Here is a 26799-nt window from a genome sequence, read left to right as displayed (position 1 = left end):
AATTCTGAGATTGCAGGATTAGGTGTAAAGGACAGATGGGTAAATAAAATATGTCCATGATCATGTTTCTTGTTTAAACAAAAGTAGGCTGGTGACAACATGCCGTCTGGTAGAGAGCCCCGACACAGCGCAAAATTGGTTCAGTCATATATTCAACAACTTATTGTGTTTGATAATTTAAAATAAATGTTTAAAATTAGCTTGGAAATTAAAACTGCAGACAATGTGGAAGCTGGTTTTAAAAGGAAAAACACCCAACTCTGATTGAAAGCAAATCTATATTCCAAAAAACACATCGTTCTCAGATACTTGATCGCAGGAACTTGGCAGCAATCCAACTTTTACTCCACCCCCTTTTCAAACCAGCAGAGAATTGCCCCGGGCTGGGTTTGCCTGTCCACACTCTGAGCTCAGGCTTCGTCATTCTGATAAAGTAATAAAAGACAAAACAGCTGAAGATGTATTTTTAACTGGAACTGACAAATCTTAAGTTTTGAATTGTCAGATATATTCAGATGAGTTAACCCACTCTGTCCCATGCAGAATGGATCTTTGGTGTTAGAACATAGACATAGAACATGCAGTGCGGAACTTTACAAGTAACTATAAGTGCCTGGATATTTGCAGCAGCTTCAGGAATTTGAGACAGTTGAGTTATTGTAAACGGGCTAATTAACCAGGCAAATGCACGTCAAGGTTGGGTTCAAACCCAACAGAACGAGGAAAATGGATATGAACGGGTTGGAATATATATAAGGACAACTAACCCCTGCATAACCCACGTGTTCGGCCCAGACAGGAAAAGCTTTATACGGACAACACCTGGTGACGACCAGGACACTTTTCCACTTTTCTTTAAAATTTTGAGGTTAAACATTCAAGAAGGGCTGGAACGGCAGCAGCAGCTGTGGGGACTCGTGAGGGCTCTTGAGACCTCAGAACAACTACAAGCACTTCAAGGCGCTTGAACATCATTGGCTTGACAACGTACACAGGATGCAGGTAGATATATGAACTATGGTGCTTTATAGAATTTTATTGACGGGATGTGCATCCAGCAGCCAGAGACTGGACCAATGATATAGTTTATTTGAATGTTTGGTTACAGCTACATTCGGGGAAAGACATCGGATGCGAATACAACTTGTGTCTGTACTTCTCGCGCGTTCCGGTATTGTTTATAACATGAAATAAATCTGCGCAGTGTTTTTATTCAGGTTGGTATGAAGCAGGCTGCCAATGACACGGGCTAGATTTTTCGGGCATGACAACCTACACAGGGTTAGAAGAGGCAGAATCAACGATGCAGTGACTTGACTGAACACAGAAACTTCGATGGTAAAGTCACCGGACATACGGAGGTTAAATGCGAAGGTGGAACAACTTACAGGAATAAAGAAGAGAATATTAGGGAAAGCAGAGAAAGGTCTAGCCAGCTTGGGGAAGAGGGCCTGGATATACAATTGAATAGGACAACAGTGTTAGGTACACACACTGAGACATTCAACAATAATTAACAAACACATCGACCGAGAGAGGGAGACAGCCGGAAGGCTCTGACAGGGGCAGCTAAGACACAACCTTGATCTGATCTAAAGAGGGGAGGTGCCTGATTGAATAGACAGCCCGCTACTGGCTAAGCTAGCCAAATGACAAGGGACGCTGGACAAACGTACTCTGAAGGGAGTAACCAGAGTATACTCAGCGATCCCCGACTGTAAAATGGACGAGATGACGGGGGTACAGATGGTCCTGATGATCCCGATCATCACACTGGACTCAGGGCCATACCCTCACAACCAACTGGAGGACATTGGAATGGTACAGGCTAACCCCTCCCTCAGGTACTATCTCATCGAGACCATAAAACCATAAGACATAGGAACGGAAGTAAGGCCATTCGACCCATCGAGTCCACTCCACCATTCAATCATGGCTGATTTCAACTCCATTTACCCGCTCTCTCTCCGTTGCCCTTAATTCCTCGAGAAATCAAGAATTTATCAACTTCTGTCTTAAAGACACTCAACGTCCCGGCCTCCACCGCCCTCTGTGGCAATGAATTCCACAGACCCACCACTCTCTGGCTGAAGAAATTTCTCCTCATCTCTGTTCTAAAGTGACTCCCTTTTATTCTAAGGCTGTGCCCCCGGGTCCTAGTCTCCCCTGCTAATGGAAACAACTTCCCTACGTCCACCCTATCTAAGCCATTCATTATCTTGTAAGTTTCTATTAGATCTCCCCTCAACCTCCTAAACTCCAATGAATATAATCCCAGGATCCTCAGACGTTCATCGTGTGTTAGGCCTACCATTCCTGGGATCATCCGTGTGAATCTCCGCTGGACCCGCTCCAGTGCCAGTATGTCCTTCCTGAGGTGTGGGGCCCAAAATTGCTCACCGTATTCTAAATGGGGCCTAACTAATGCTTTGTAAAGCTTCAGAAGTACATCCCTGCTTTTATATTCCAAGCCTCTTGAGATGAATGACAACATTGCATTTGCTTACTTAATTACGGACTCAACCTGCAAGTTTACCTTTAGAGAATCCTGGACTAGGACTCCCAAGTCCCTTTGCACTTCAGCATTATGAATTTTGTCACCGTTTAGAAAATAGTCCATGCCTCTATTCTTTTTTCCAAAGTGCAAGACCTCGCACTTGCCCACGTTGAATTTCATCAGCCATTTCTTGGACCACTCTCCGAAACTAACGAAATCTTTCTGCAGCCTCCCCACCTCCTCCATACTACCTGCCCCTCCACCTATCTTTGTATCATCGGCAAACTTAGCCAGAATGCCCCCAGTCCCGTCATCAAGATCGTTAATATATAAAGAGAACAGCTGTGGCCCCAACACTGAACCCTGCGGGACACCACTCGTCACCGGTTGCCATTCCGACAAATAACCTTTTATCCCAACTCTCTGCCTTCTGCCTGACAGCCAATCATCAATCCATGTTAGTACCTTGCCTCAAATACCATGGGCCCTTATTTTACTCAGCAGTCTCCCGTGAGGCACCTTATCAAAGGCCTTTTGGAAGTCAAGATAGATAACATCCATTGGCTCTCCTTGGTCTAACCTATTTGTTATCTCTTCAAAGAACTCTAACAGGTTTGTCAGGCACGACCTCCCCTTACTAAATCCATGCTGACTTGTCCTAATCTGACCCTGCACTTCCAAGAATTTAGAAACCTCATCCTTAACAATGGATTCTAGAATCTTGCCAACAACCGAGGTTAGGCTAATTGGCCTATAATTTTCCATCTTTTTCCTTGTTCCCTTCTTGAACAGGGGGGTTACAACAGCAATTTTCCAATCCTCTGGGACTTTCACTGACTCCAGTGACTTTTGAAAGATCATAACTAACGCCTCCACTATTTCTTCAGCTATCTCCTTTAGAACTCTAGGTTGTAGCCCATCTGGGCCTGGAGATTTATCAATTTTTAGACCTCTTAGTTTCTCTAGCACTTTCTCCTTTGTGATGGCTACCATATTCAACTCTGCCCCCTGACTCTCCTGAATTGTTGGGATATTACTCATGTCTTCTACTGTAAAGACTGACGCAAAGTACTTTTTTAGTTCCTCAGCTATTTCCGTGTCTCCCATCACAAAATTACCAGCGTCATTTTGGAGCGGCCCAATGTCAACTTTTGCCTCCCGTTTGTTTTTAATGTATTTAAAGAAACGTTTACTATCATTCCTAATGTTACTGGCTAGCCTACCTTCATATTTGATCCTCTCTTTCCTTATTTCTCTCTTTGTTATCCTCTGTTTGTTTTTGTAGCCTTCCCAATCTTCTGACTTCCCACTACTCTTTGCCACATTATAGGCTTTCTCTTTTGCTTTGATGCATTCCCTAACTTCCTTTGTCAGCCATGGCTGCCTAATCCCCCCTCTGATAACCTTTCTTTTCTTTGGGATGAACCTCTGTACTGTGTCCTCAATTACTCCCAGAAACTCCTGCCATTGCTGTTCTACTGTCTTTCCCACTAGGGTCTGCTCCCAGTCGATTTTCGTCAGTTCCTCCCTCATGCCCCTGTAGTTACCTTTATTTAACTGTAACTCCTTTACATCTGATTCTACCTTCTTTCTTTCAAATTGGAGATTGAATTCGACCATATTATGATCACTGCCTCCTAAGTGCTCCCTTACTTTCAGATCTTTAATCAAGTCTATCTCATTACATAACACTAAGTCCAGAATGGCCTATTCCCTCGTGGGCTCCATCACAAGCTTTTCCAAAAAGCCCTCCTGTAAACATTCAATGAATTCCCTTTCCTTGGGCCCACTGGCAGCAATATTTACCCAGTCCACCTGCATATTGAAGTCCCCCATGATCACTGTGACCTTGTTTTTCTGACATGCACTTTCTATTTCGTGGTCCATTTTGTGCCCCTGATCCTGACCACTGTTAGGAGGCCTGTACATAACTCCCATTATGTTATCACTATCTCTCCAGTGATATCCCATTGACAGAGTTAGAAAGACTGCTCAGAGTGGAGTGTGACAGATTGAAGTGTCGGACTGCACGCGGTGTGAGCTGTCACCTGACCAATATGGAGCTCGCTCTCCAAGTGTCACATCTCCCAATAAATTACTCTCCATCTCTTCATTCTTTCTCATTCTTTAACTTTACACCTCAACATCTTAACAGAATCATTTCACTGAAATGTGCAGAGTTTATCTGGTATGAAACTAGTGATGTGATCAGTGACCCAGATTTATTTGTGAGGAAGAATCTAACACGAGACCAAATGTGTAAATGCATCACCCTCTTTATTTCACAGTGAGAATCCATTCCCAGCAGTTTGAAAAACAAAAGACAAACAAAGACTAGAAGACGATGGATTATTTACTGCACCAGACAAACCTGTGAATGGGTCACCTGTTAACGGGAGTCAGATCTGAATCGATCATTTTCTCAGTCACAGATTCAGTCTGTCGATATTCCCAAAGTCAGCTCCCAGGGTGGGTTTGAGGAGATCTGAATGGAAACTTTATTCCACCTTCAGTCTCTGGATTCTAATTTTAAACTGGGATTCTTTCTCCGGTTTAAGGACCAGTTTTAAGCTGCTTCACACCTGGGTCACAAAACTCCCACTTTCACTTTCCTGACCTGGGCCCATCTGTTTCCTGAACTTGGACTGATCTGAGTCAGACCAAACCGGGTTGAGAAACAACCTTTTTAATCATCCCCACCACAATGTCAGTGTTTGATTCTCAGGACTGGCAGGAAAAGGGAATATTTTACTGCCCACACAGGATGTTGTCTCCATTAGCAGGTTTCTCCTTGAGTGACGTGTTCTTCCTACAGTGTCCAGTGTCTATTCCACACAGTCTGTTATATGGTCCATTCCCATTATATTTCAGAGCACAGGACACAGAACTATTCAAACATTGAAGCAAAATCTTCCCGATGATGTGATGAAAATCTCATTATTTTACAAATGGTGAACACACTGTCTCTTTACAGTTTAAACATTCCCTTGTAATTAAATAATTCCATCTGGAACTAACTCCGAGTGAGAGAGCCCAGGAACAGTCCCACATCTGATCACTCCATGATTTCACATTTAACAGCTTCAATACTCTGTGCTCTGTAACAAATCCCAACTCTTTTCACATCAACTTGAAACATTCTAGGCAGTATGATGGATAAATATGAATATATTCCATGGCTGTGTGAAGATAGAAAATTCTGGAACTATATCTGACACTAGGACCATCTCAGTCTCACTCTCACAATTTATTGAAAGCAAGATTACAGAAAAAGCAAATTAGTGCAGTGATTAATCTCCGTTCCCCAATAGAGGGCCCACCACCCGGTACAATTGAGTTTTGCCCTGTATCTGTGCAGTGTGGAGACGTGTTCAGCAATGAATTTCAGACGTTGAAGGGAGACCTAATTATAAATAATATTAACGGGAAATCGAGCAGGCGGGACTCAGAGACAGTCAAATATATCAGGGCTGGAGTCACATGTACGGTTAACGTGTGGGTGGACGATCACGTATTTGCTCCACATTTGGTTGGTTAAGTGAGTGGTTAAGAACATGGCAGGTAGAATATGATGTGGTGATGTTTGGGCTCCTTAGTTAAGGGTGGATGAACCGAGTTTTGTGGGAGTGCATTCCCTGTTTATCAGACAGATTACACACTCGAGGGACAGTGTGGGAAGGTGGAGTTAAGGTCGAAGATCAGCCATGATCTTCCTGAATGGTGAGCGGACTTGAAGAGTCTCTGTTTTTATTTAATTTTCACAACAGACATTGCGTTCCCTCAAAAGGCCCTTCTTGTGGTAAGGAGATTAAAACTATGCTCAGTATTCCAGATTAAACCCAATGGAAAGTTAAACAGTTTTAGAATAGAGTTCAGCACATCTCACTGTTTGATGCCATGAAAGGTACAGAACCTTCCAGAAAACCTTCATTCTTCTGTCTTCATAAAACCCATTGCCATTAACCCTTGTGTGTCAAAATAAGCAATGTCAAAAAATGTGCTATTGAAGGGCTGGTTGTCTTGTTCCAAATCCTTCAGGAATTGAATCACAAGTTCTTCAGTTTGTTGTTCATCAACTTTCTTGTTAAAACCCCTGCAACAGAATTAAGAACAGAGGATTTAATTTTTATCCCCCTGACAAATCCTGTTTGGAAAGTCGGTTGCCAGGACAACAGGGACAGGAGTTGACCATTCAGCCAATTGAGTCGCCTCCGCCAGTCAGTTAGTCCACAGCTGGAGTAAGATCATCGAGAAGCTGGCCAAATGGGCAGACAAGTGGCAGATAGAGTTTAACACAGAGAAATGTGAGGTGATGCATTTTACAGAAAGGGTGGAGAGAGTCTATCCAGACTTAATGGCTCAGTTCTAAAGAGAGTGCAGTAGCAGAGGGACCTCAGGGTGCCCCCCCAGGATAGATTCTCTGCCATTCCGGTGGGAAAAATGCCAGTGTGAGAAACATTCTTCACAATGTAGTGTACCAAAGTCAGGATGCGTGGCGCTGCCCACAGAGTTGAGGATGGAGAGCGCCCACAACCCTGGACCCTGGAGCACCACAGCAGTAGGTTGGGGGAGATTGGACCCTTGGATCTTCCGGAAGTCTGCAGAAGGATTTGGCTAGGTTAGGTGAATGGGCTAGGGTCTGGCAGATGGAATTCAACGTTGCCAAGTGTGGGGCTATCCATTTTGGGAGGAATAACAGCAGAATGGATTATTATTTAAACGGTAAGATGTTAAAACATGCTGCTGTGCAGAGGGACCTGGGTGTGCTGGTGCACGAGTCGCAAAAAGTTGGTGTGCAGGTGCAACAGGTGATTGAGAAGGATAATCGAGTTTTGTCTTTCGTTGCTAGAGGGATGGAGTTCAAGACTAGTGAGGTTATGCTGCAATTGTATAGGGTGTTGGTGAGGCCGCATCTGGAGTATTGTGTTCAGTTTTGGTCTCCTTACCTGAGAAAGGACATATTGGCACTGGAGGGAGAGCAGAGGAGATTCACTAGGTTGATCCCAGAATTGAGGGGATTAGATTATGACGAGAGTTTGAGTAGAGTGGGACTGTACTCATTGGAGTTTAGAAGGATGCGGGGGAATCTTATTGAGACATATAAAATTATGAAGGGAATAGATAGGATAGATGCGGGCAGGTTGTTTCCACTGGTCGGGGAAAGCAGAACTAGGGGGCATAGCCTCAAAATAAGGGGAGGTAGATTTAGGACGGAGTTTAGGAGGAACTTCTTCACCCAAAGGGTTGTGAATCTCTGGAATTCCTTGCCCAGTGAAGTAGTTGAGGCTCCTTCTTTAAACGTTTTTAAGAAAAAGATAGATGCCTTTCTAAAGAATAATGGGATTCGGGGATATGGTGTACGGGCCGGAGAGTGGAGCTGAGTCCACAAAGATCAGCCATGATCTCATTGAATGGTGGAGCAGGCTCGAGGGGCCAGATGGTCTACTCCTGTTCCTAGTTTTTATCTTATGTTATCTTATGTAATATGTGTTCTGGAGGGGGTCCTTCTGCTGGCCTGTTTCTGGGTGACCAATGTTGCTGGAAATCGATCTGCATTTTCAGGAGGTCCACCTTCTTTTGTCAACATGGCTCAGTGTTGTTGGACATCTTTTCAATATGACACCCGGGCAGGAGGGCGGACTACACACCATCCAGGCCTGACCCACTGCTGAAAACAGCGGAAAACACCCAGGTGAATAATTAATGATGGGTGGGAAGATTCAGAGTGTTTTCCGGCAAGCGGCCACGTTCCTGCCCACGTTCCTGCCCACTTTCCTGCCCACATTCCTGCCCACGCTCCTGACCATGTCCCTGCCCACACTCCTGCCCACATTCCTGCCCACGCTCCTGCCCACATTACTGCCCACGTTTCTGCCCTCGTTCCTGCCCTCGTTCCTGCCCACGTTCCTGCCCACGTTCCTGCCCTCGTTCCTCCCCACGCTCCTGCCACGTTCCTGACCATGCTTTTGCCCGCATTCCTGCCCACGTTCCCGTCCACACCACAGCACTTAGTCTCAAAATGGGAGAATTGCTCCCCGGCTGATGTTGATACAAGAGCTGACAGAAAGGAACATCAATCACAATATATCAGTCACTAAACTCACCTGCCATAGTACCAAACAGGAGGGGCTGTCACTATTTCAACTGTTGGATCTGTTGGTTGAGGCGGGTTGGTGACTTGAGGAACTATCTCAAGAAATACCCGGAATCTCTGCTGTATTTCGCCATTTTTCACGTATCCAAAAACTCCCCAAGGTGCAGAGAGAGGAACAATAGTACCTGTGGACAGAGACACTGTTACAGCATTTAACTGGGTGATCAGCTGATAGATAGTCAGAGGTTACAGGTCAGGGGGCAGGGTCACTTTGGTGACATGTGGAAAATGTTGTGATATCACTTTAAGGGAATATGCAAATGCCCAAGTTGCCAGGATGGAGAGCAGCATGTGACCAGCATGGTCCCACTCGCAGTGTGAGTGCCGACTGTTGTGTTCTGCTTCTTCATTTAGCATAAGCTGCTTCCTTGATGTCGGCTCTGACAAAGGAAGGTTCAGACTTGGAGATGGTTTAACACATTTATTGAACGGATAACAATTCTCCTACTTGAGTTTGACTCTCCTGCTAATCTTGCTATAGTAACTCAGTCTAACTAACCAGTCTGCTCTCAGCCATGCGGTGAGTGTGATGCTTCCTGATCTGCCCCTGTCTCTCTGAGTGTCCTTTTATATGGGTACCTTGTGGTAGTGCCACCTCTGGGTGTCTTGACTGCCCATTGGACGTGTCCTATCTTACTGACCTATCGGTTGAATGTCTGTGTGTCATGATGTCTCTGGTGCTCCCTCTAGTGTTTATTTAGTTGCAGTGTGTTTACATTAACCCCTTGTGTATTTACAGTGATGCACATCACCACACCGACACCATATTGAAATGTCCGTCCCGCTCACTCATATCACTCTGTGCAGCCCCCTCCCTTCACCAGACTGTGCAGCACATTAACACCCAGCTGGGAAAGTCTCACAGCCTCGAGGGACAGTCTGTTCCTCAATCTACCCCCTCCCTGTCCCCTTCCCGAGACCTACCCCCAAACCCCCCTCCCTGCCCCCCGAGCCCTACCCCCACACCCCCCTCCCTGCCTCCCGAGCCCTACCCCCACACCCCCCTCCCTGCCCCCCGAGCCCTACCCCCTACACCCCCACACCACCCTCCCTGCCCCCGATCACTACCCCACTCCCTGCCCCCCGAGCCCTTCCTCCCCTCTCCCTGACCCCCGAATCCTCCCCCCCACACCCCCCTCCCATCCCCCCGAGCCCTACCCCCCTACACCCCCCTCGCTGCCCCTCGAGCCCTACCCCCCTCACCCCCGTCCCTGCCCCGAGCCCTACACCCCCCTCCCTGCCCCGAGCCGTACACCCCCCTCCCTTCCCCCCGAGCCCTACCCTGCTCCCTGCCCCCCGAGCCCTACCTCCCCACACACCCCTCCCTGCCCCCCGAGCCCTACACCCCACACCCCCTCCCTGCACCCGATCACTACCCCCCTCCCTGCCCCCCTGAACCCTACCCCCCCACACCACCCTCCCTGCCCCCCGATCACTCCCCCCCTCCCTGCTCCCCGATCACTACCCACCTCCCTGTCCCCCGAGCCCTACCCCTCAAGCACCCCTCCCTGCCCCCGAGCCCTACACCCCCACACCACCCTCCCTGCCCCCGATCACTACCCCCCTCCCTGCCCCCCCGAGCCCTACCCCCCTCCCTGCCCCCCGAGCCCTACCCGCAGACCACTCCCCCTTCCCCCCGATCACTACCCCCCTCCCTGTCCCCCCGAGCCCTATCCCCCCTCCCTGCCCCCCGAGTCTACACCCCCTCCCTGCCCCCCGAGCCTACCCCCCACACCACCCTCCCTGCCCCCTGATCACTACCCCCCTCCCTGCCGCCCCGAGCCCTACCCCCTCCCTGCCACCCGAGCCTACCCCCCACACCACCCTCACTGCCCTCCGAGCCCTACCCCCCCTCCCTGTCCCCCAAGCCCTACCCCCCACGCTCCCCTTCCTGCCCCCCTCTCCCTACCCCCCACACCACCCTTCCTGCCCTCCGAGCCCTACCCCCCCTCCCTGTCCCCCAAGCCCTACACCCCACGCTCCCCTTCCTGCCCCCCTCTCCCTACCCCCCCACACCACCCTCCCTGCCCCCCGAGCCCATCTCCTGTCAGGCACTGATGCCCCACATGGATCTCCACCCACAGCCTCTGGTGTTTTTGTCCTTGGCCTTCCCGTGAATTGTGTGCTTGCCCTTTGACCCCATTGTTTGTGAACATTTCACCATTGTTATCGAGCTCCAGCCTCCCTCCCATTGGCTCCCCTCTGCCTGCCAGTCTTCACTTTCCTCATCAACCTCCTTCCCCTCTGCCTGGAATCGTGACCCCCTCAACCTACCCCCCTACACACGTTGCACAACCCTCCTTCCACATTGACCCTCTCGTCTACGTCAACCCATCAGTAACCCCCCTCCCCCTGACCCCACAGCTCACCTCACACTCCGCCCCTTGTCAAACTTTGTACCTTTATTGTGGTGGATGCTGAGGGTCACAGAGCTGTCCAGATAGACACTGGTGTGTGTCACTGCTGGAAGGGACAGACAGCACAGAGCTGTCCAGATAGACACTGGTGTGTGTCACTGCTGGAAGGGACAGACAGCACAGAGCTGTCCAGATAGACACTGGTGTGTGTCACTGCTGGAAGGGACAGACAGCACAGAGCTGTCCAGATAGACACTGGTGTGTGTCACTGCTGGAAGGGACAGACAGCACAGAGCTGTCCAGATAGACACTGGTGTGTGTCACTGCTGGAAGGGACAGACAGCACAGAGCTGTCCAGATAGACACTGGTGTGTGTCGCTGCTGGAAGGGACAGACAGCACAGAGCTGTCCAGATAGACACTGGTGTGTGTCACTGCTGGAAGGGACAGACAGCACAGAGCTGTCCAGATAGACACTGGTGAGTGTCACTGCTGGAAGGGACAGACAGCACAGAGCTGTCCAGATAGACACTGGTGTGTGTCACTGCTGGAAGGGACAGACAGCACAGAGCTGTCCAGATAGACACTGGTGTGTGTCACTGCTGGAAGGGACAGACAGCACAGAGCTGTCCAGATAGACATTGGTGAGTGTCACTGCTGGAAGGGACAGACAGCACAGAGCTGTCCAGATAGACACTGGTGTGTGTCACTGCTGGAAGGGACAGACAGCACAGAGCTGTCCAGATAGACACTGGTGTGTGTCACTGCTGGAAGGGACAGACAGCACAGAGCTGTCCAGATAGACACTGGTGAGTGTCACTGCTGGAAGGGACAGACAGCACAGAGCTGTCCAGATAGACACTGGTGTGTGTCACTGCTGGAAGGGGGAGACAGCACAGAGCTGTCCAGATAGACACTGGTGTGTGTCACTGCTGGAAGGGACAGACAGCACAGAGCTGTCCAGATAGATACTGGTGTGTGTCACTGCTGGAAGGGAGAGACAGCACAGAGCTGTCCAGATAGACACTGGTGTGTGTCGCTGCTGGAAGGGAAAGACAGCACAGAGCTGTCCAGATAGACACTGGTGTGTGTCACTGCTGGAAGGGACAGACAGCACAGAGCTGTCCAGATAGACACTGGTGTGAGTCACTGCTGGAAGGGACAGACAGCACAGAGCTGTCCAGATAGACACTGGTGTGTGTCAGTGCTGGAAGGGACAGACAGCACAGAGCTGTCCAGATAGACACTGGTGTGTGTCACTGCTGGAAGGGACAGACAGCACAGAGCTGTCCAGATAGACACTGGTGTGTGTCGCTGCTGGAAGTGACAGACAGCACAGAGCTGTCCAGATAGACACTGGTGTGTGTCGCTGCTGGAGGGGGAGACAGCACAGAGCTGTCCAGATAGACACTGGTGTGTGTCACTGCTGGAAGGGACAGACAGCACAGAGCTGTCCAGATAGACACTGGTGTGTGTCACTGCTGGAAGGGACAGACAGCACAGAGCTGTCCAGATAGACACTGGTGTGTGTCACTGCTGGAAGGGACAGACAGCACAGAGCTGTCCAGATAGACACTGGTGAGTGTCACTGCTGGAAGGGACAGACAGCACAGAGCTGTCCAGATAGACACTGGTGTGTGTCACTGCTGGAAGGGGGAGACAGCACAGAGCTGTCCAGATAGACACTGGTGTGTGTCACTGCTGGAAGGGACAGACAGCACAGAGCTGTCCAGATAGATACTGGTGTGTGTCACTGCTGGAAGGGAGAGACAGCACAGAGCTGTCCAGATAGACACTGGTGTGTGTCGCTGCTGGAAGGGAAAGACAGCACAGAGCTGTCCAGATAGACACTGGTGTGTGTCACTGCTGGAAGGGACAGACAGCACAGAGCTGTCCAGATAGACACTGGTGTGAGTCACTGCTGGAAGGGACAGACAGCACAGAGCTGTCCAGATAGACACTGGTGTGTGTCAGTGCTGGAAGGGACAGACAGCACAGAGCTGTCCAGATAGACACTGGTGTGTGTCACTGCTGGAAGGGACAGACAGCACAGAGCTGTCCAGATAGACACTGGTGTGTGTCGCTGCTGGAAGTGACAGACAGCACAGAGCTGTCCAGATAGACACTGGTGTGTGTCGCTGCTGGAGGGGGAGACAGCACAGAGCTGTCCAGATAGACACTGGTGTGTGTCACTGCTGGAAGGGACAGACAGCACAGAGCTGTCCAGATAGACACTGGTGTGTGTCACTGCTGGAAGGGACAGACAGCACAGAGCTGTCCAGATAGACACTGGTGTGTGTCACTGCTGGAAGGGACAGACAGCACAGAGCTGTCCAGATAGACACTGGTGTGTGTCACTGCTGGAAGGGACAGACAGCACAGAGCTGTCCAGATAGACACTGGTGTGTGTCACTGCTGGAAGGGACTGACAGCACAGAGCTGTCCAGATAGACACTGGTGTGTGTCACTGCTGGAGGGGGAGACAGCACAGAGCTGTCCAGATAGACACTGGTGTGTGTCACTGCTGGAAGGGGGAGACAGCACCGAGCTGTCCAGATAGACACTGGTGTGTGTCACTGCTGGAAGGGACAGACAGCACAGAGCTGTCCAGATAGACACTGGTGTGTGTCCCTGCTGGAAGGGGGAGACAGCACAGAGCTGTCCAGATAGACACTGGTGTGTGTCCCTGCTGGAAGGGGGAGACAGCACAGAGCTGTCCAGATAGACACTGGTGTGTGTCACAGCTGGAAGGGGGAGACAGCACAGAGCTGTCCAGATAGACACTGGTGTGTGTCCCTGCTGGAAGGGGGAGACAGCACAGAGCTGTCCAGATAGACACTGGTGTGTGTCACTGCTGGAAGGGGGAGACAGCACAGAGCTGTCCAGATAGACACTGGTGTGTGTCACTGCTGGAAGGGGGACACAGCACAGAGCTGTCCAGATAGACACTGGTGTGTGTCACTGCTGGAAGGGACAGACAGCACAGAGCTGTCCAGATAGACACTGGTGTGTGTCACTGCTGGATGGGACAGACAGCACAGAGCTGTCCAGATAGACACTGGGGTGTGTCACTGCTGGAAGGGACAGACAGCACAGAGCTGTCCAGATAGACACTGGTGTGTGTCACTGCTGGAAGGGGGAGACAGCACAGAGCTGTCCAGATAGACACTGGTGTGTGTCACTGCTGGAAGAGACAGACAGCACAGAGCTGTCCAGATAGACACTGGTGTGTGTCGCTGCTGAAGGGGGAGACAGCACAGAGCTGTCCAGATAGACACTGGTGTGTGTCACTGCTGGAAGGGACAGACAGCACAGAGCTGTCCAGATAGACACTGGTGTGTGTCACTGCTGGAAGGGGGAGACAGCACAGAGCTGTCCAGATAGACACTGGTGTGTGTCGCTGCTGGAAGGGAAAGACAGCACAGAGCTGTCCAGATAGACACTGGTGTGTGTCGCTGCTGGAAGGGACAGACAGCACAGAGCTGTCCAGATAGAAACTGGTGTGTGTCGTTGCTGGAAGGGAAAGACAGCACAGAGCTGTCCAGATAGACACTGGTGTGTGTCACTGCTGGAAGGGGGAGACAGCACAGAGCTGTCCAGATAGACACTGGTGTGTGTCACTGCTGGAAGGGACAGACAGCACAGAGCTGTCCAGATAGACACTGGTGTGTGTCGCTGCTGGAAGGGACAGACAGCACAGAGCTGTCCAGATAGACACTGGTGTGTGTCGCTGCTGGAAGGGACAGACAGCACAGAGCTGTCCAGATAGACACTGGTGTGTGTCACTGCTGGAAGGGGCAGACAGCACAGAGCTGTCCAGATAGACACTGGTGTGTGTCACTGCTGGAAGGGACAGACAGCACAGAGCTGTCCAGATAGACACTGGTGAGTGTCACTGCTGGAAGGGACAGACAGCACAGAGCTGTCCAGATAGACACTGGTGTGTGTCACTGCTGGAAGGGGGAGACAGCACAGAGCTGTCCAGATAGACACTGGTGTGTGTCACTGCTGGAAGGGACAGACAGCACAGAGCTGTCCAGATAGACACTGGTGTGTGTCACTGCTGGAAGGGAGAGACAGCACAGAGCTGTCCAGATAGACACTGGTGTGTGTCGCTGCTGGAAGGGACAGACAGCACAGAGCTGTCCAGATAGACACTGGTGTGTGTCACTGCTGGAAGGGAAAGACAGCACAGAGCTGTCCAGATAGACACTGGTGTGTGTCACTGCTGGAAGGGACAGACAGCACAGAGCTGTCCAGATAGACACTGGTGTGTGTCACTGCTGGAAGGGAGAGACAGCACAGAGCTGTCCAGATAGACACTGGTGTGTGTCACTGCTGGAAGGGACAGACAGCACAGAGCTGTCCAGATAGACACTGGTGTGAGTCACTGCTGGAAGGGACAGACAGCACAGAGCTGTCCAGATAGACACTGGTGTGTGTCGCTGCTGGAAGGGACAGACAGCACAGAGCTGTCCAGATAGACACTGGTGTGAGTCACTGCTGGAAGGGACAGACAGCACAGAGCTGTCCAGATAGACACTGGTGTGAGTCACTGCTGGAAGGGACAGACAGCACAGAGCTGTCCAGATAGACACTGGTGTGTGTCACTGCTGGAAGTGACAGACAGCACAGAGGTGTCCAGATAGGCACTGGTGTGTGTCACTGCTGGAAGGGACAGACAGCACAGAGCTGTCCTGATAGGCACTGGTGTGTGTCACTGCTGGAAGGGGGAGACAGCACAGAGCTGTCCAGATAGACACTGGTGTGTGTCACTGCTGGAAGTGACAGACAGCACAGAGGTGTCCAGATAGGCACTGGTGTGTGTCACTGCTGGAGGGGGAGACAGCACAGAGCTGTCCAGATAGACACTGGTGTGTGTCGCTGCTGGAAGGGACAGACAGCACAGAGCTGTCCAGATAGACACTGGTGTGTGTCACTGCTGGAAGGGGGAGACAGCACAGAGCTGTCCAGATAGACACTGGTGTGTGTCACTGCTGGAAGGGACAGACAGCACAGAGTTGTCCAGATAGACACTGGTGTGTGTCACTGCTGGAAGGGACAGACAGCACAGAGCTGTCCAGATAGACACTGGTGTGTGTCACTGCTGGAAGGGGGAGACAGCACAGAGCTGTCCAGATAGACACTGGTGTGTGTCACTGCTGGAAGGGACAGACAGCACAGAGCTGTCCAGATAGACACTGGTGTGTGTCACTGCTGGAAGGGGGAGACAGCACAGAGCTGTCCAGATAGACACTGGTGTGTGTCACTGCTGGAAGGGGGAGACAGCACAGAGCTGTCCAGATAGACACTGGTGCGTGTCACTGCTGGAAGGGGGAGACAGCACAGAGCTGTCCAGATAGACACTGGTGTGTGTCACTGCTGGAAGGGGGAGACAGCACAGAGCTGTCCAGATAGACACTGGTGTGTGTCACTGCTGGAAGGGACAGACAGCACAGAGCTGTCCAGATAGACACTGGTGTGTGTCACTGCTGGAAGGGACAGACAGCACAGAGCTGTCCAGATAGACACTGGTGTGTGTCACTGCTGGAAGGGGGAGACAGCACAGAGCTGTCCAGATAGACACTGGTGTGTGTCACTGCTGGAAGGGACAGACAGCACAGAGCTGTCCAGATAGACACTGGTGTGTGTCACTGCTGGAAGGGACAGACAGCACAGAGCTGTCCAGATAGGCACTGGTGTGTGTCACTGCTGGAAGGGGGAGACAGCACAGAGCTGTCCAGATAGACACTGGTGTGTGTCACTGCTGGAAGGGACAGACAGCACAGAGCTGTCCAGATAGACACTGGTGTGTGTCACTGCTGGAAGGGACAGACAGCACAGAGCTGTCCAGATAGACACTGGTGTGTGTCACTGCTGGAAGGGACAGACAGCACAGAGCTGTCCAGATAGGCACTGGTGTGTGTCACTGCTGGAAGGGGGAGACAGCACAGAGCTGTCCAGATAGACACTGGTGTGTGTCACTGCTGGAAGGGACAGACAGCACAGAGCTGTCCAGATAGACACTGGTGTGTGTCACTGCTGGAAGGGACAGACAGCACAGAGCTGTCCAGATAGACACTGGTGTGTGTCACTGCTGGAAGGGACAGACAGCACAGAGCTGTCCAGATAGACACTGGTGTGTGTCACTGCTGGAAGGGGGAGACAGCACAGAGCTGTCCAGATAGACACTGGTGTGTGTCACTGCTGGAAGGGGGAGACAGCACAGAGCTGTCCAGATAGACACTGGTGTGTGTCACTGCTGGAAGGGACAGACAGCACAGAGCTGTCCAGATAGACACTGGTGTGTGTCACTGCTGGAAGGGACAGGCAGCACAGAGCTGTCCAGATAGACACTGGTGTGTGTCACTGCTGGAGGGTGAGACAGCACAGAGCTGTCCAGATAGACACTGGGGTGTGTCACTGCTGGAAGGGGGAGACAGCACAGAGCTGTCCAGATAGACACTGGTGTGTGTCACTGCTGGAAGAGACAGACAGCACAGAGCTGTCCAGATAGACACTGGTGTGTGTCGCTGCTGAAGGGGGAGACAGCACAGAGCTGTCCAGATAGACACTGGTGTGTGTCGCTGCTGGAAGGGAAAGACAGCACAGAGCTGTCCAGATAGACACTGGTGTGTGTCGCTGCTGGAAGGGACAGACAGCACAGAGCTGTCCAGATAGACACTGGTGTGTGTCACTGCTGGAAGGGACAGACAGCACAGAGCTGTCCAGATAGAAACTGGTGTGTGTCGCTGCTGGAAGGGAAAGACAGCACAGAGCTGTCCAGATAGACACTGGTGTGTGTCACTGCTGGAAGGGGGAGACAGCACAGAGCTGTCCAGATAGACACTGGTGTGTGTCACTGCTGGAAGGGACAGACAACACAGAGCTGTCCAGATAGACACTGGTGTGTGTCACTGCTGGAAGGGACAGACAGCACAGAGCTGTCCAGATAGACACTGGTGTGTGTCACTGCTGGAAGGGACAGACAACACAGAGCTGTCCAGATAGACACTGGTGTGTGTCACTGCTGGAAGGGGGAGACAGCACAGAGCTGTCCAGATAGACACTGGTGTGTGTCACTGCTGGAAGGGACAGACAGCACAGAGCTGTCCAGATAGACACTGGTGTGTGTCACTGCTGGAAGGGACAGACAGCACAGAGCTGTCCAGATAGACACTGGTGTGTGTCACTGCTGGAAGGGACAGACAACACAGAGCTGTCCAGATAGACACTGGTGTGTGTCACTGCTGGAAGGGGGAGACAGCACAGAGCTGTCCAGATAGAAACTGGTGTGTGTCACTGCTGGAAGGGACAGACAGCACAGAGCTGTCCAGATAGACACTGGTGTGTGTCACTGCTGGAAGGGGGAGACAGCACAGAGCTATCAAGATAGACACTGGTGTGTGTCACTGCTGGAAGGGACAGACAGCATAGAGCTGTCCAGATAGACACTGGTGTGTGTTACTGCTGGAAGGGACAGACAGCACAGAGCTGTCCAGATAGACACTGGTGTGTGTCACTGCTGGAAGGGAAAGACAGCACAGAGCTGTCCAGATAGACACTGGTGTGTGTCGCTGCTGGAAGGGACAGACAGCACAGAGCTGTCCAGATAGACACTGGTGTGTGTCGCTGCTGGAAGGGACAGACAGCACAGAGCTGTCCAGATAGACACTGGTGTGTGTCACTGCTGGAAGGGGCAGACAGCACAGAGCTGTCCAGATAGACACTGGTGTGTGTCACTGCTGGAAGGGACAGACAGCACAGAGCTGTCCAGATAGACACTGGTGAGTGTCACTGCTGGAAGGGACAGACAGCACAGAGCTGTCCAGATAGACACTGGTGTGTGTCACTGCTGGAAGGGACAGACAGCACAGAGCTGTCCAGATAGACACTGGTGAGTGTCACTGCTGGAAGGGACAGACAGCACAGAGCTGTCCAGATAGACACTGGTGTGTGTCACTGCTGGAAGGGGGAGACAGCACAGAGCTGTCCAGATAGACACTGGTGTGTGTCACTGCTGGAAGGGACAGACAGCACAGAGCTGTCCAGATAGACACTGGTGTGTGTCACTGCTGGAAGGGACAGACAGCACAGAGCTGTCCAGATAGACACTGGTGTGTGTCACTGCTGGAAGGGACAGACAGCACAGAGCTGTCCAGATAGACACTGGTGTGTGTCGCTGCTGGAAGGGACAGACAGCACAGAGCTGTCCAGATAGACACTGGTGTGTGTCACTGCTGGAAGGGAAAGACAGCACAGAGCTGTCCAGATAGACACTGGTGTGTGTCACTGCTGGAAGGGACAGACAGCACAGAGCTGTCCAGATAGACACTGGTGTGAGTCACTGCTGGAAGGGACAGACAGCACAGAGCTGTCCAGATAGACACTGGTGTGTGTCACTGCTGGAAGGGGGAGACAGCACAGAGCTGTCCAGATAGACACTGGTGTGTGTCACTGCTGGAAGGGGGAGACAGCACAGAGCTGTCCAGATAGACACTGGTGTGTGTCACTGCTGGAAGGGACAGACAGCACAGAGCTGTCCAGATAGACACTGGTGTGTGTCACTGCTGGATGGGACAGACAGCACAGAGCTGTCCAGATAGACACTGGGGTGTGTCACTGCTGGAAGGGACAGACAGCACAGAGCTGTCCAGACAGACACTGGTGTGTGTCACTGCTGGAAGGGACAGACAGCACAGAGCTGTCCAGATAGACACTGGTGTGTGTCACTGCTGGAGGGTGAGACAGCACAGAGCTGTCCAGATAGACACTGGTGTGTGTCACTGCTGGATGGGACAGACAGCACAGAGCTGTCCAGATAGACACTGGGGTGTGTCACTGCTGGAAGGGACAGACAGCACAGAGCTGTCCAGACAGACACTGGTGTGTGTCACTGCTGGAAGGGGGAGACAGCACAGAGCTGTCCAGATAGACACTGGTGTGTGTCACTGCTGGAAGAGACAGACAGCACAGAGCTGTCCAGATAGACACTGGTGTGTGTCGCTGCTGAAGGGGGAGACAGCACAGAGCTGTCCAGATAGACACTGGTGTGTGTCGCTGCTGGAAGGGAAAGACAGCACAGAGCTGTCCAGATAGACACTGGTGTGTGTCGCTGCTGGAAGGGACAGACAGCACAGAGCTGTCCAGATAGACACTGGTGTGTGTCACTGCTGGAAGGGACAGACAGCACAGAGCTGTCCAGATAGAAACTGGTGTGTGTCGCTGCTGGAAGGGAAAGACAGCACAGAGCTGTCCAGATAGACACTGGTGTGTGTCACTGCTGGAAGGGGGAGACAGCACAGAGCTGTCCAGATAGACACTGGTGTGTGTCACTGCTGGAAGGGACAGACAGCACAGAGCTGTCCAGATAGACACTGGTGTGTGTCACTGCTGGAAGGGACAGACAACACAGAGCTGTCCAGATAGACACTGGTGTGTGTCACTGCTGGAAGGGGGAGACAGCACAGAGCTGTCCAGATAGAAACTGGTGTGTGTCACTGCTGGAAGGGACAGACAGCACAGAGCTGTCCAGATAGACACTGGTGTGTGTCACTGCTGGAAGGGGGAGACAGCACAGAGCTATCAAGATAGACACTGGTGTGTGTCACTGCTGGAAGGGACAGACAGCATAGAGCTGTCCAGATAGACACTGGTGTGTGTTACTGCTGGAAGGGACAGACAGCACAGAGCTGTCCAGATAGACACTGGTGTGTGTCACTGCTGGAAGGGAAAGACAGCACAGAGCTGTCCAGATAGACACTGGTGTGTGTCACTGCTGGAAGGGACAGACAGCACAGAGCTGTCCAGATAGACACTGGTGTGAGTCACTGCTGGAAGGGACAGACAGCACAGAGCTGTCCAGATAGACACTGGTGTGTGTCACTGCTGGAAGGGGGAGACAGCACAGAGCTGTCCAGATAGACACTGGTGTGTGTCACTGCTGGAAGTGACAGACAGCACAGAGGTGTCCAGATAGGCACTGGTGTGTGTCACTGCTGGAGGGGGAGACAGCACCGAGCTGTCCTGATAGACACTGGTGTGTGTCACTGCTGGAATGGGGAGACAGCACAGAGCTGTCCAGATAGACACTGGTGTGTGTCACTGCTGGAAGGGGGAGACAGCACAGAGCTGTCCAGATAGACACTGGTGTGTGTCACTGCTGGAAGGGACAGACAGCACAGAGCTGTCCAGATAGACACTGGTGTGTGTCACTGCTGGAAGGGACAGACAGCACAGAGCTGTCCAGATAGACACTGGTGTGTGTCACTGCTGGAAGGGACAGACAGCACAGAGCTGTCCAGATAGACACTGGTGTGTGTCACTGCTGGAAGGGGCAGACAGCACAGAGCTGTCCAGATAGACACTGGTGTGTGTCACTGCTGGAAGGGACAGACAGCACAGAGCTGTCCAGATAGACACTGGTGTGTGTCACTGCTGGAAGGGACAGACAGCACAGAGCTGTCTAGATAGACACTGGTGTGTGTCACTGCTGGAAGGGACAGACAGCACAGAGCTGTCCAGATAGACACTGGTGTGTGTCACTGCTGGAAGGGACAGACAGCACAGAGCTGTCCAGATAGACACTGGTGTGTGTCACTGCTGGAAGGGACAGACAGCACAGAGCTTTCCAGATAGACACTGGTGTGTGTCACTGCTGGAAGGGGGAGACAGCACAGAGCTGTCCAGATAGACACTGGTGTGTGTCACTGCTGGAAGGGACAGACAGCACAGGGCTGTCCAGATAGACACTGGTGTGTGTCACTGCTGGAAGGGACAGACAGCACAGAGCTGTCCAGATAGACACTGGGGTGTGTCACTGCTGGAAGGGACAGGCAGCACAGAGCTGTCCAGATAGACACTGGTGTGTGTCACTGCTGGAGGGTGAGACAGCACAGAGCTGTCCAGATAGACACTGGTGTGTGTCACTGCTGGATGGGACAGACAGCACAGAGCTGTCCAGATAGACACTGGGGTGTGTCACTGCTGGAAGGGACAGACAGCACAGAGCTGTCCAGACAGACACTGGTGTGTGTCACTGCTGGAAGGGGGAGACAGCACAGAGCTGTCCAGATAGACACTGGTGTGTGTCACTGCTGGAAGAGACAGACAGCACAGAGCTGTCCAGATAGACACTGGTGTGTGTCACTGCTGGAAGGGGGAGACAGCACAGAGCTGTCCAGATAGACACTGGTGTGTGTCGCTGCTGAAGGGGGAGACAGCACAGAGCTGTCCAGATAGACACTGGTGTGTGTCGCTGCTGGAAGGGAAAGACAGCACAGAGCTGTCCAGATAGACACTGGTGTGTGTCGCTGCTGGAAGGGACAGACAGCACAGAGCTGTCCAGATAGACACTGGTGTGTGTCACTGCTGGAAGGGACAGACAGCACAGAGCTGTCCAGATAGAAACTGGTGTGTGTCGCTGCTGGAAGGGAAAGACAGCACAGAGCTGTCCAGATAGACACTGGTGTGTGTCACTGCTGGAAGGGGGAGACAGCACAGAGCTGTCCAGATAGACACTGGTGTGTGTCACTGCTGGAAGGGACAGACAGCACAGAGCTGTCCAGATAGACACTGGTGTGTGTCACTGCTGGAAGGGACAGACAGCACAGAGCTGTCCAGATAGACACTGGTGTGTGTCACTGCTGGAAGGGACAGACAACACAGAGCTGTCCAGATAGACACTGGTGTGTGTCACTGCTGGAAGGGGGAGACAGCACAGAGCTGTCCAGATAGAAACTGGTGTGTGTCACTGCTGGAAGGGACAGACAGCACAGAGCTGTCCAGATAGACACTGGTGTGTGTCACTGCTGGAAGGGGGAGACAGCACAGAGCTATCAAGATAGACACTGGTGTGTGTCACTGCTGGAAGGGACAGACAGCATTGAGCTGTCCAGATAGACACTGGTGTGTGTTACTGCTGGAAGGGACAGACAGCACAGAGCTGTCCAGATAGACACTGGTGTGTGTCACTGCTGGAAGGGAAAGACAGCACAGAGCTGTCCAGATAGACACTGGTGTGTGTCACTGCTGGAAGGGACAGACAGCACAGAGCTGTCCAGATAGACACTGGTGTGTGTCACTGCTGGAAGGGACAGACAGCACAGAGCTGTCCAGATAGAGACTGGTGTGTGTCACTGCTGGAAGGGACAGACAGCACAGAGCTGTCTAGATAGACACTGGTGTGTGTCACTGCTGGAAGGGACAGACAGCACAGAGCTGTCCAGATAGACACTGGTGTGTGTCACTGCTGGAAGGGACAGACAGCACAGAGCTGTCCAGATAGACACTGGTGTGTGTCACTGCTGGAAGGGGGAGACAGCACAGAGCTGTCCAGATAGACACTGGTGTGTGTCACTGCTGGAAGGGGGAGACAGCACAGAGCTGTCCAGATAGACACTGGTGTGTGTCACTGCTGGAAGGGACAGACAGCACAGGGCTGTCCAGATAGACACTGGTGTGTGTCACTGCTGGAAGGGACAGACAGCACAGAGCTGTCCAGATAGACACTGGGGTGTGTCACTGCTGGAAGGGACAGGCAGCACAGAGCTGTCCAGACAGACACTGGTGTGTGTCACTGCTGGAAGGGGGAGACAGCACAGAGCTGTCCAGATAGACACTGGTGTGTGTCACTGCTGGAAGGGACAGACAGCACAGAGCTGTCCAGATAGACACTGGTGTGTGTCGCTGCTGGAAGGGAAAGACAGCACAGAGCTGTCCAGATAGACACTGGTGTGTGTCGCTGCTGGAAGGGACAGACAGCACAGAGCTGTCCAGATAGACACTGGTGTGTGTCACTGCTGGAAGGGGGAGACAGCACAGAGCTGTCCAGATAGACACTGGTGTGTGTCACTGCTGGAAGGGACAGACAACACAGAGCTGTCCAGATACACACTGGTGTGTGTCACTGCTGGAAGGGGGAGACAGCACAGAGCTGTCCAGATAGACACTGGTGTGTGTCACTGCTGGAAGGGACAGACAGCACAGAGCTGTCCAGACAGACACTGGTGTGTGTCACTGCTGGAAGGGGGAGACAGCACAGAGCTGTCCAGATAGACACTGGTGTGTGTCACTGCTGGAAGGGACAGACAGCACAGAGCTGTCCAGATAGACACTGGTGTGTGTCGCTGCTGGAAGGGAAAGACAGCACAGAGCTGTCCAGATAGACACTGGTGTGTGTCGCTGCTGGAAGGGACAGACAGCACAGAGCTGTCCAGATAGACACTGGTGTGTGTCACTGCTGGAAGGGGGAGACAGCACAGAGCTGTCCAGATAGACACTGGTGTGTGTCACTGCTGGAAGGGACAGACAGCACAGAGCTGTCCAGATAGACACTGGTGTGTGTCACTGCTGGAAGGGACATACAGCACAGAGCTGTCCAGATAGACACTGGTGTGTGTCACTGCTGGAAGGGACAGACAACACAGAGCTGTCCAGATAGGCACTGGTGTGTGTCACTTCTGGAAGGGCCATACAGCACCGAGCTGTCCAGATAGACACTGGTGTGTGTCACTGCTGGAAGGGACAGACAGCACAGAGCTGTCCAGATAGGCACTGGTGTGTGTCACTTCTGGAAGGGGGAGACAGCACAGAGCTGTCCAGCTAGACACTGGTGTGTGTCACTGCTGGAAGGGACAGACAGCACAGAGCTGTCCAGATAGACACTGGTGTGTGTCACTGCTGGAAGGGACAGGCAGCACAGAGCTGTCCAGATAGACACTGTTGTGTGTCACTGCTGGAAGGGACAGGCAGCACAGAGCTGTCCAGATAGACACTGGTGTGTGTCACTGCTGGAAGGGGGAGACAGCACAGAGCTGTCCAGATAGACACTGGTGTTTGTCACTGCTGGAAGGGACAGACAGCACAGAGCTGTCCAGATAGACACTGGTGTGTGTCACTGCTGGAAGGGGGAGACAGCACAGAGCTGTCCAGATAGACACTGGTGTGTGTCACTGCTGGAAGGGGGAGACAGCACAGAGCTGTCCAGATAGAAACTGGTGTATGTCACTGCTGGAAGGGACAGACAGCACAGAGCTGTCCAGATAGACACTGGTGTGTGTCACTGTTGGAAGGGACAGACAGCACAGAGCTGTCCAGATAGACACTGGTGTGTTTCGCTGCTGGAAGGGACAGACAGCACAGAGCTGTCCAGATAGACACTGGTGTGTGTTACTGCTGGAAGGGACAGACAGCACAGAGCTGTCCAGATAGACACTGGTGTGTGTCACTGCTGGAAGGGAAAGACAGCACAGAGCTGTCCAGATAGACACTGGTGTGTGTCACTGCTGGAAGGGACAGACAGCACAGAGCTGTCCAGATAGACACTGGTGTGAGTCACTGCTGGAAGGGACAGACAGCACAGAGCTGTCCAGATAGACACTGGTGTGTGTCACTGCTGGAAGGGACTGACAGCACAGAGCTGTCCAGATAGACACTGGTGTGTATCACTGCTGGAAGGGGGAGACTGCCTAGAGCTGTCCAGATAGACACTGGTGTGTGTCACTGCTGGAAGGGGGAGACAGCACAGAGCTGTCCAGATAGACACTGGTGTGTGTCACTGCTGGAAGGGACAGACAGCACAGAGCTGTCCAGATAGACACTGGTGTGTGTCACTGCTGGAAGGGACAGACAGCACAGAGCTGTCCAGATAGACACTGGTGTGTGTCGCTGCTGGAAGTGACAGACAGCACAGAGGTGTCCAGATAGACACTGGGGTGTGTCACTGCTGGAAGGGACAGGCAGCACAGAGCTGTCCAGACAGACACTGGTGTGTGTCACTGCTGGAAGGGGGAGACAGCACAGAGCTGTCCAGATAGACACTGGTGTGTGTCACTGCTGGAAGAGACAGACAGCACAGAGCTGTCCAGATAGACACTGGTGTGTGTCGCTGCTGAAGGGGGAGACAGCACAGAGCTGTCCAGATAGACACTGGTGTGTGTCGCTGCTGGAAGGGAAAGACAGCACAGAGCTGTCCAGATAGACACTGGTGTGTGTCGCTGCTGGAAGGGACAGACAGCACAGAGCTGTCCAGATAGACACTGGTGTGTGTCACTGCTGGAAGGGACAGACAGCACAGAGCTGTCCAGATAGACACTGGTGTGTGTCGCTGCTGGAAGGGACAGACAGCACAGAGCTGTCCAGATAGACACTGGTGTGTGTCACTGCTGGAAGGGACAGACAGCACAGAGCTGTCCAGATAGACACTGGTGTGTGTCGCTGCTGGAAGTGACAGACAGCACAGAGGTGTCCAGATAGACACTGGGGTGTGTCACTGCTGGAAGGGACAGGCAGCACAGAGCTGTCCAGACAGACACTGGTGTGTGTCACTGCTGGAAGGGGGAGACAGCACAGAGCTGTCCAGATAGACACTGGTGTGTGTCACTGCTGGAAGAGACAGACAGCACAGAGCTGTCCAGATAGACACTGGTGTGTGTCGCTGCTGAAGGGGGAGACAGCACAGAGCTGTCCAGATAGACACTGGTGTGTGTCGCTGCTGGAAGGGAAAGACAGCACAGAGCTGTCCAGATAGACACTGGTGTGTGTCGCTGCTGGAAGGGACAGACAGCACAGAGCTGTCCAGATAGACACTGGTGTGTGTCACTGCTGGAAGGGACAGACAGCACAGAGCTGTCCAGATAGACACTGGTGTGTGTCACTGCTGGAAGGGACAGACAGCACAGAGCTGTCCAGATAGACACTGGTGTGTGTCACTGCTGGAAGGGACATACAGCACAGAGCTGTCCAGATAGACACTGGTGTGTGTCGCTGCTGGAAGGGACAGACAGCACAGAG

At 52.2% G+C, this 26799-nt stretch overlaps 2 protein-coding genes across 2 annotated transcripts in view; one reads left to right on the top strand and one right to left on the bottom strand.

Moving 5' to 3' along the window:
* Window positions 1-438: 438 nt before the first annotated feature.
* Window positions 439-26799, top strand: part of LOC140411787 (uncharacterized) — a 186201-nt gene continuing 159840 nt past the window's right edge. The window contains exon 1 of the mRNA XM_072500770.1: window positions 439-1002. Coding sequence (XP_072356871.1) covers window positions 997-1002 — 6 coding nt within the window. The 5' untranslated portion in view covers window positions 439-996. The remainder of the gene's footprint in view (window positions 1003-26799) is intronic.
* Window positions 4782-26799, bottom strand: part of LOC140411786 (uncharacterized) — a 37892-nt gene continuing 15874 nt past the window's right edge. Inside the window, exons 3-4 of the mRNA XM_072500769.1 lie at window positions 8602-8776; window positions 4782-6590 (exon numbers count right to left, since the gene is read on the bottom strand). Of these exons, the coding sequence (XP_072356870.1) occupies window positions 6425-6590; window positions 8602-8776 (341 nt within the window). The 3' untranslated portion in view covers window positions 4782-6424. The remainder of the gene's footprint in view (window positions 6591-8601; window positions 8777-26799) is intronic.

Source organism: Scyliorhinus torazame, chromosome 4 (assembly GCF_047496885.1).
Source record: "Scyliorhinus torazame isolate Kashiwa2021f chromosome 4, sScyTor2.1, whole genome shotgun sequence".
Taxonomy (NCBI): domain Eukaryota; kingdom Metazoa; phylum Chordata; class Chondrichthyes; order Carcharhiniformes; family Scyliorhinidae; genus Scyliorhinus; species Scyliorhinus torazame.
The sequence above is the reverse complement of the archived record's forward strand: the minus strand, read 5'-3'. Positions and strand labels throughout refer to the sequence as shown.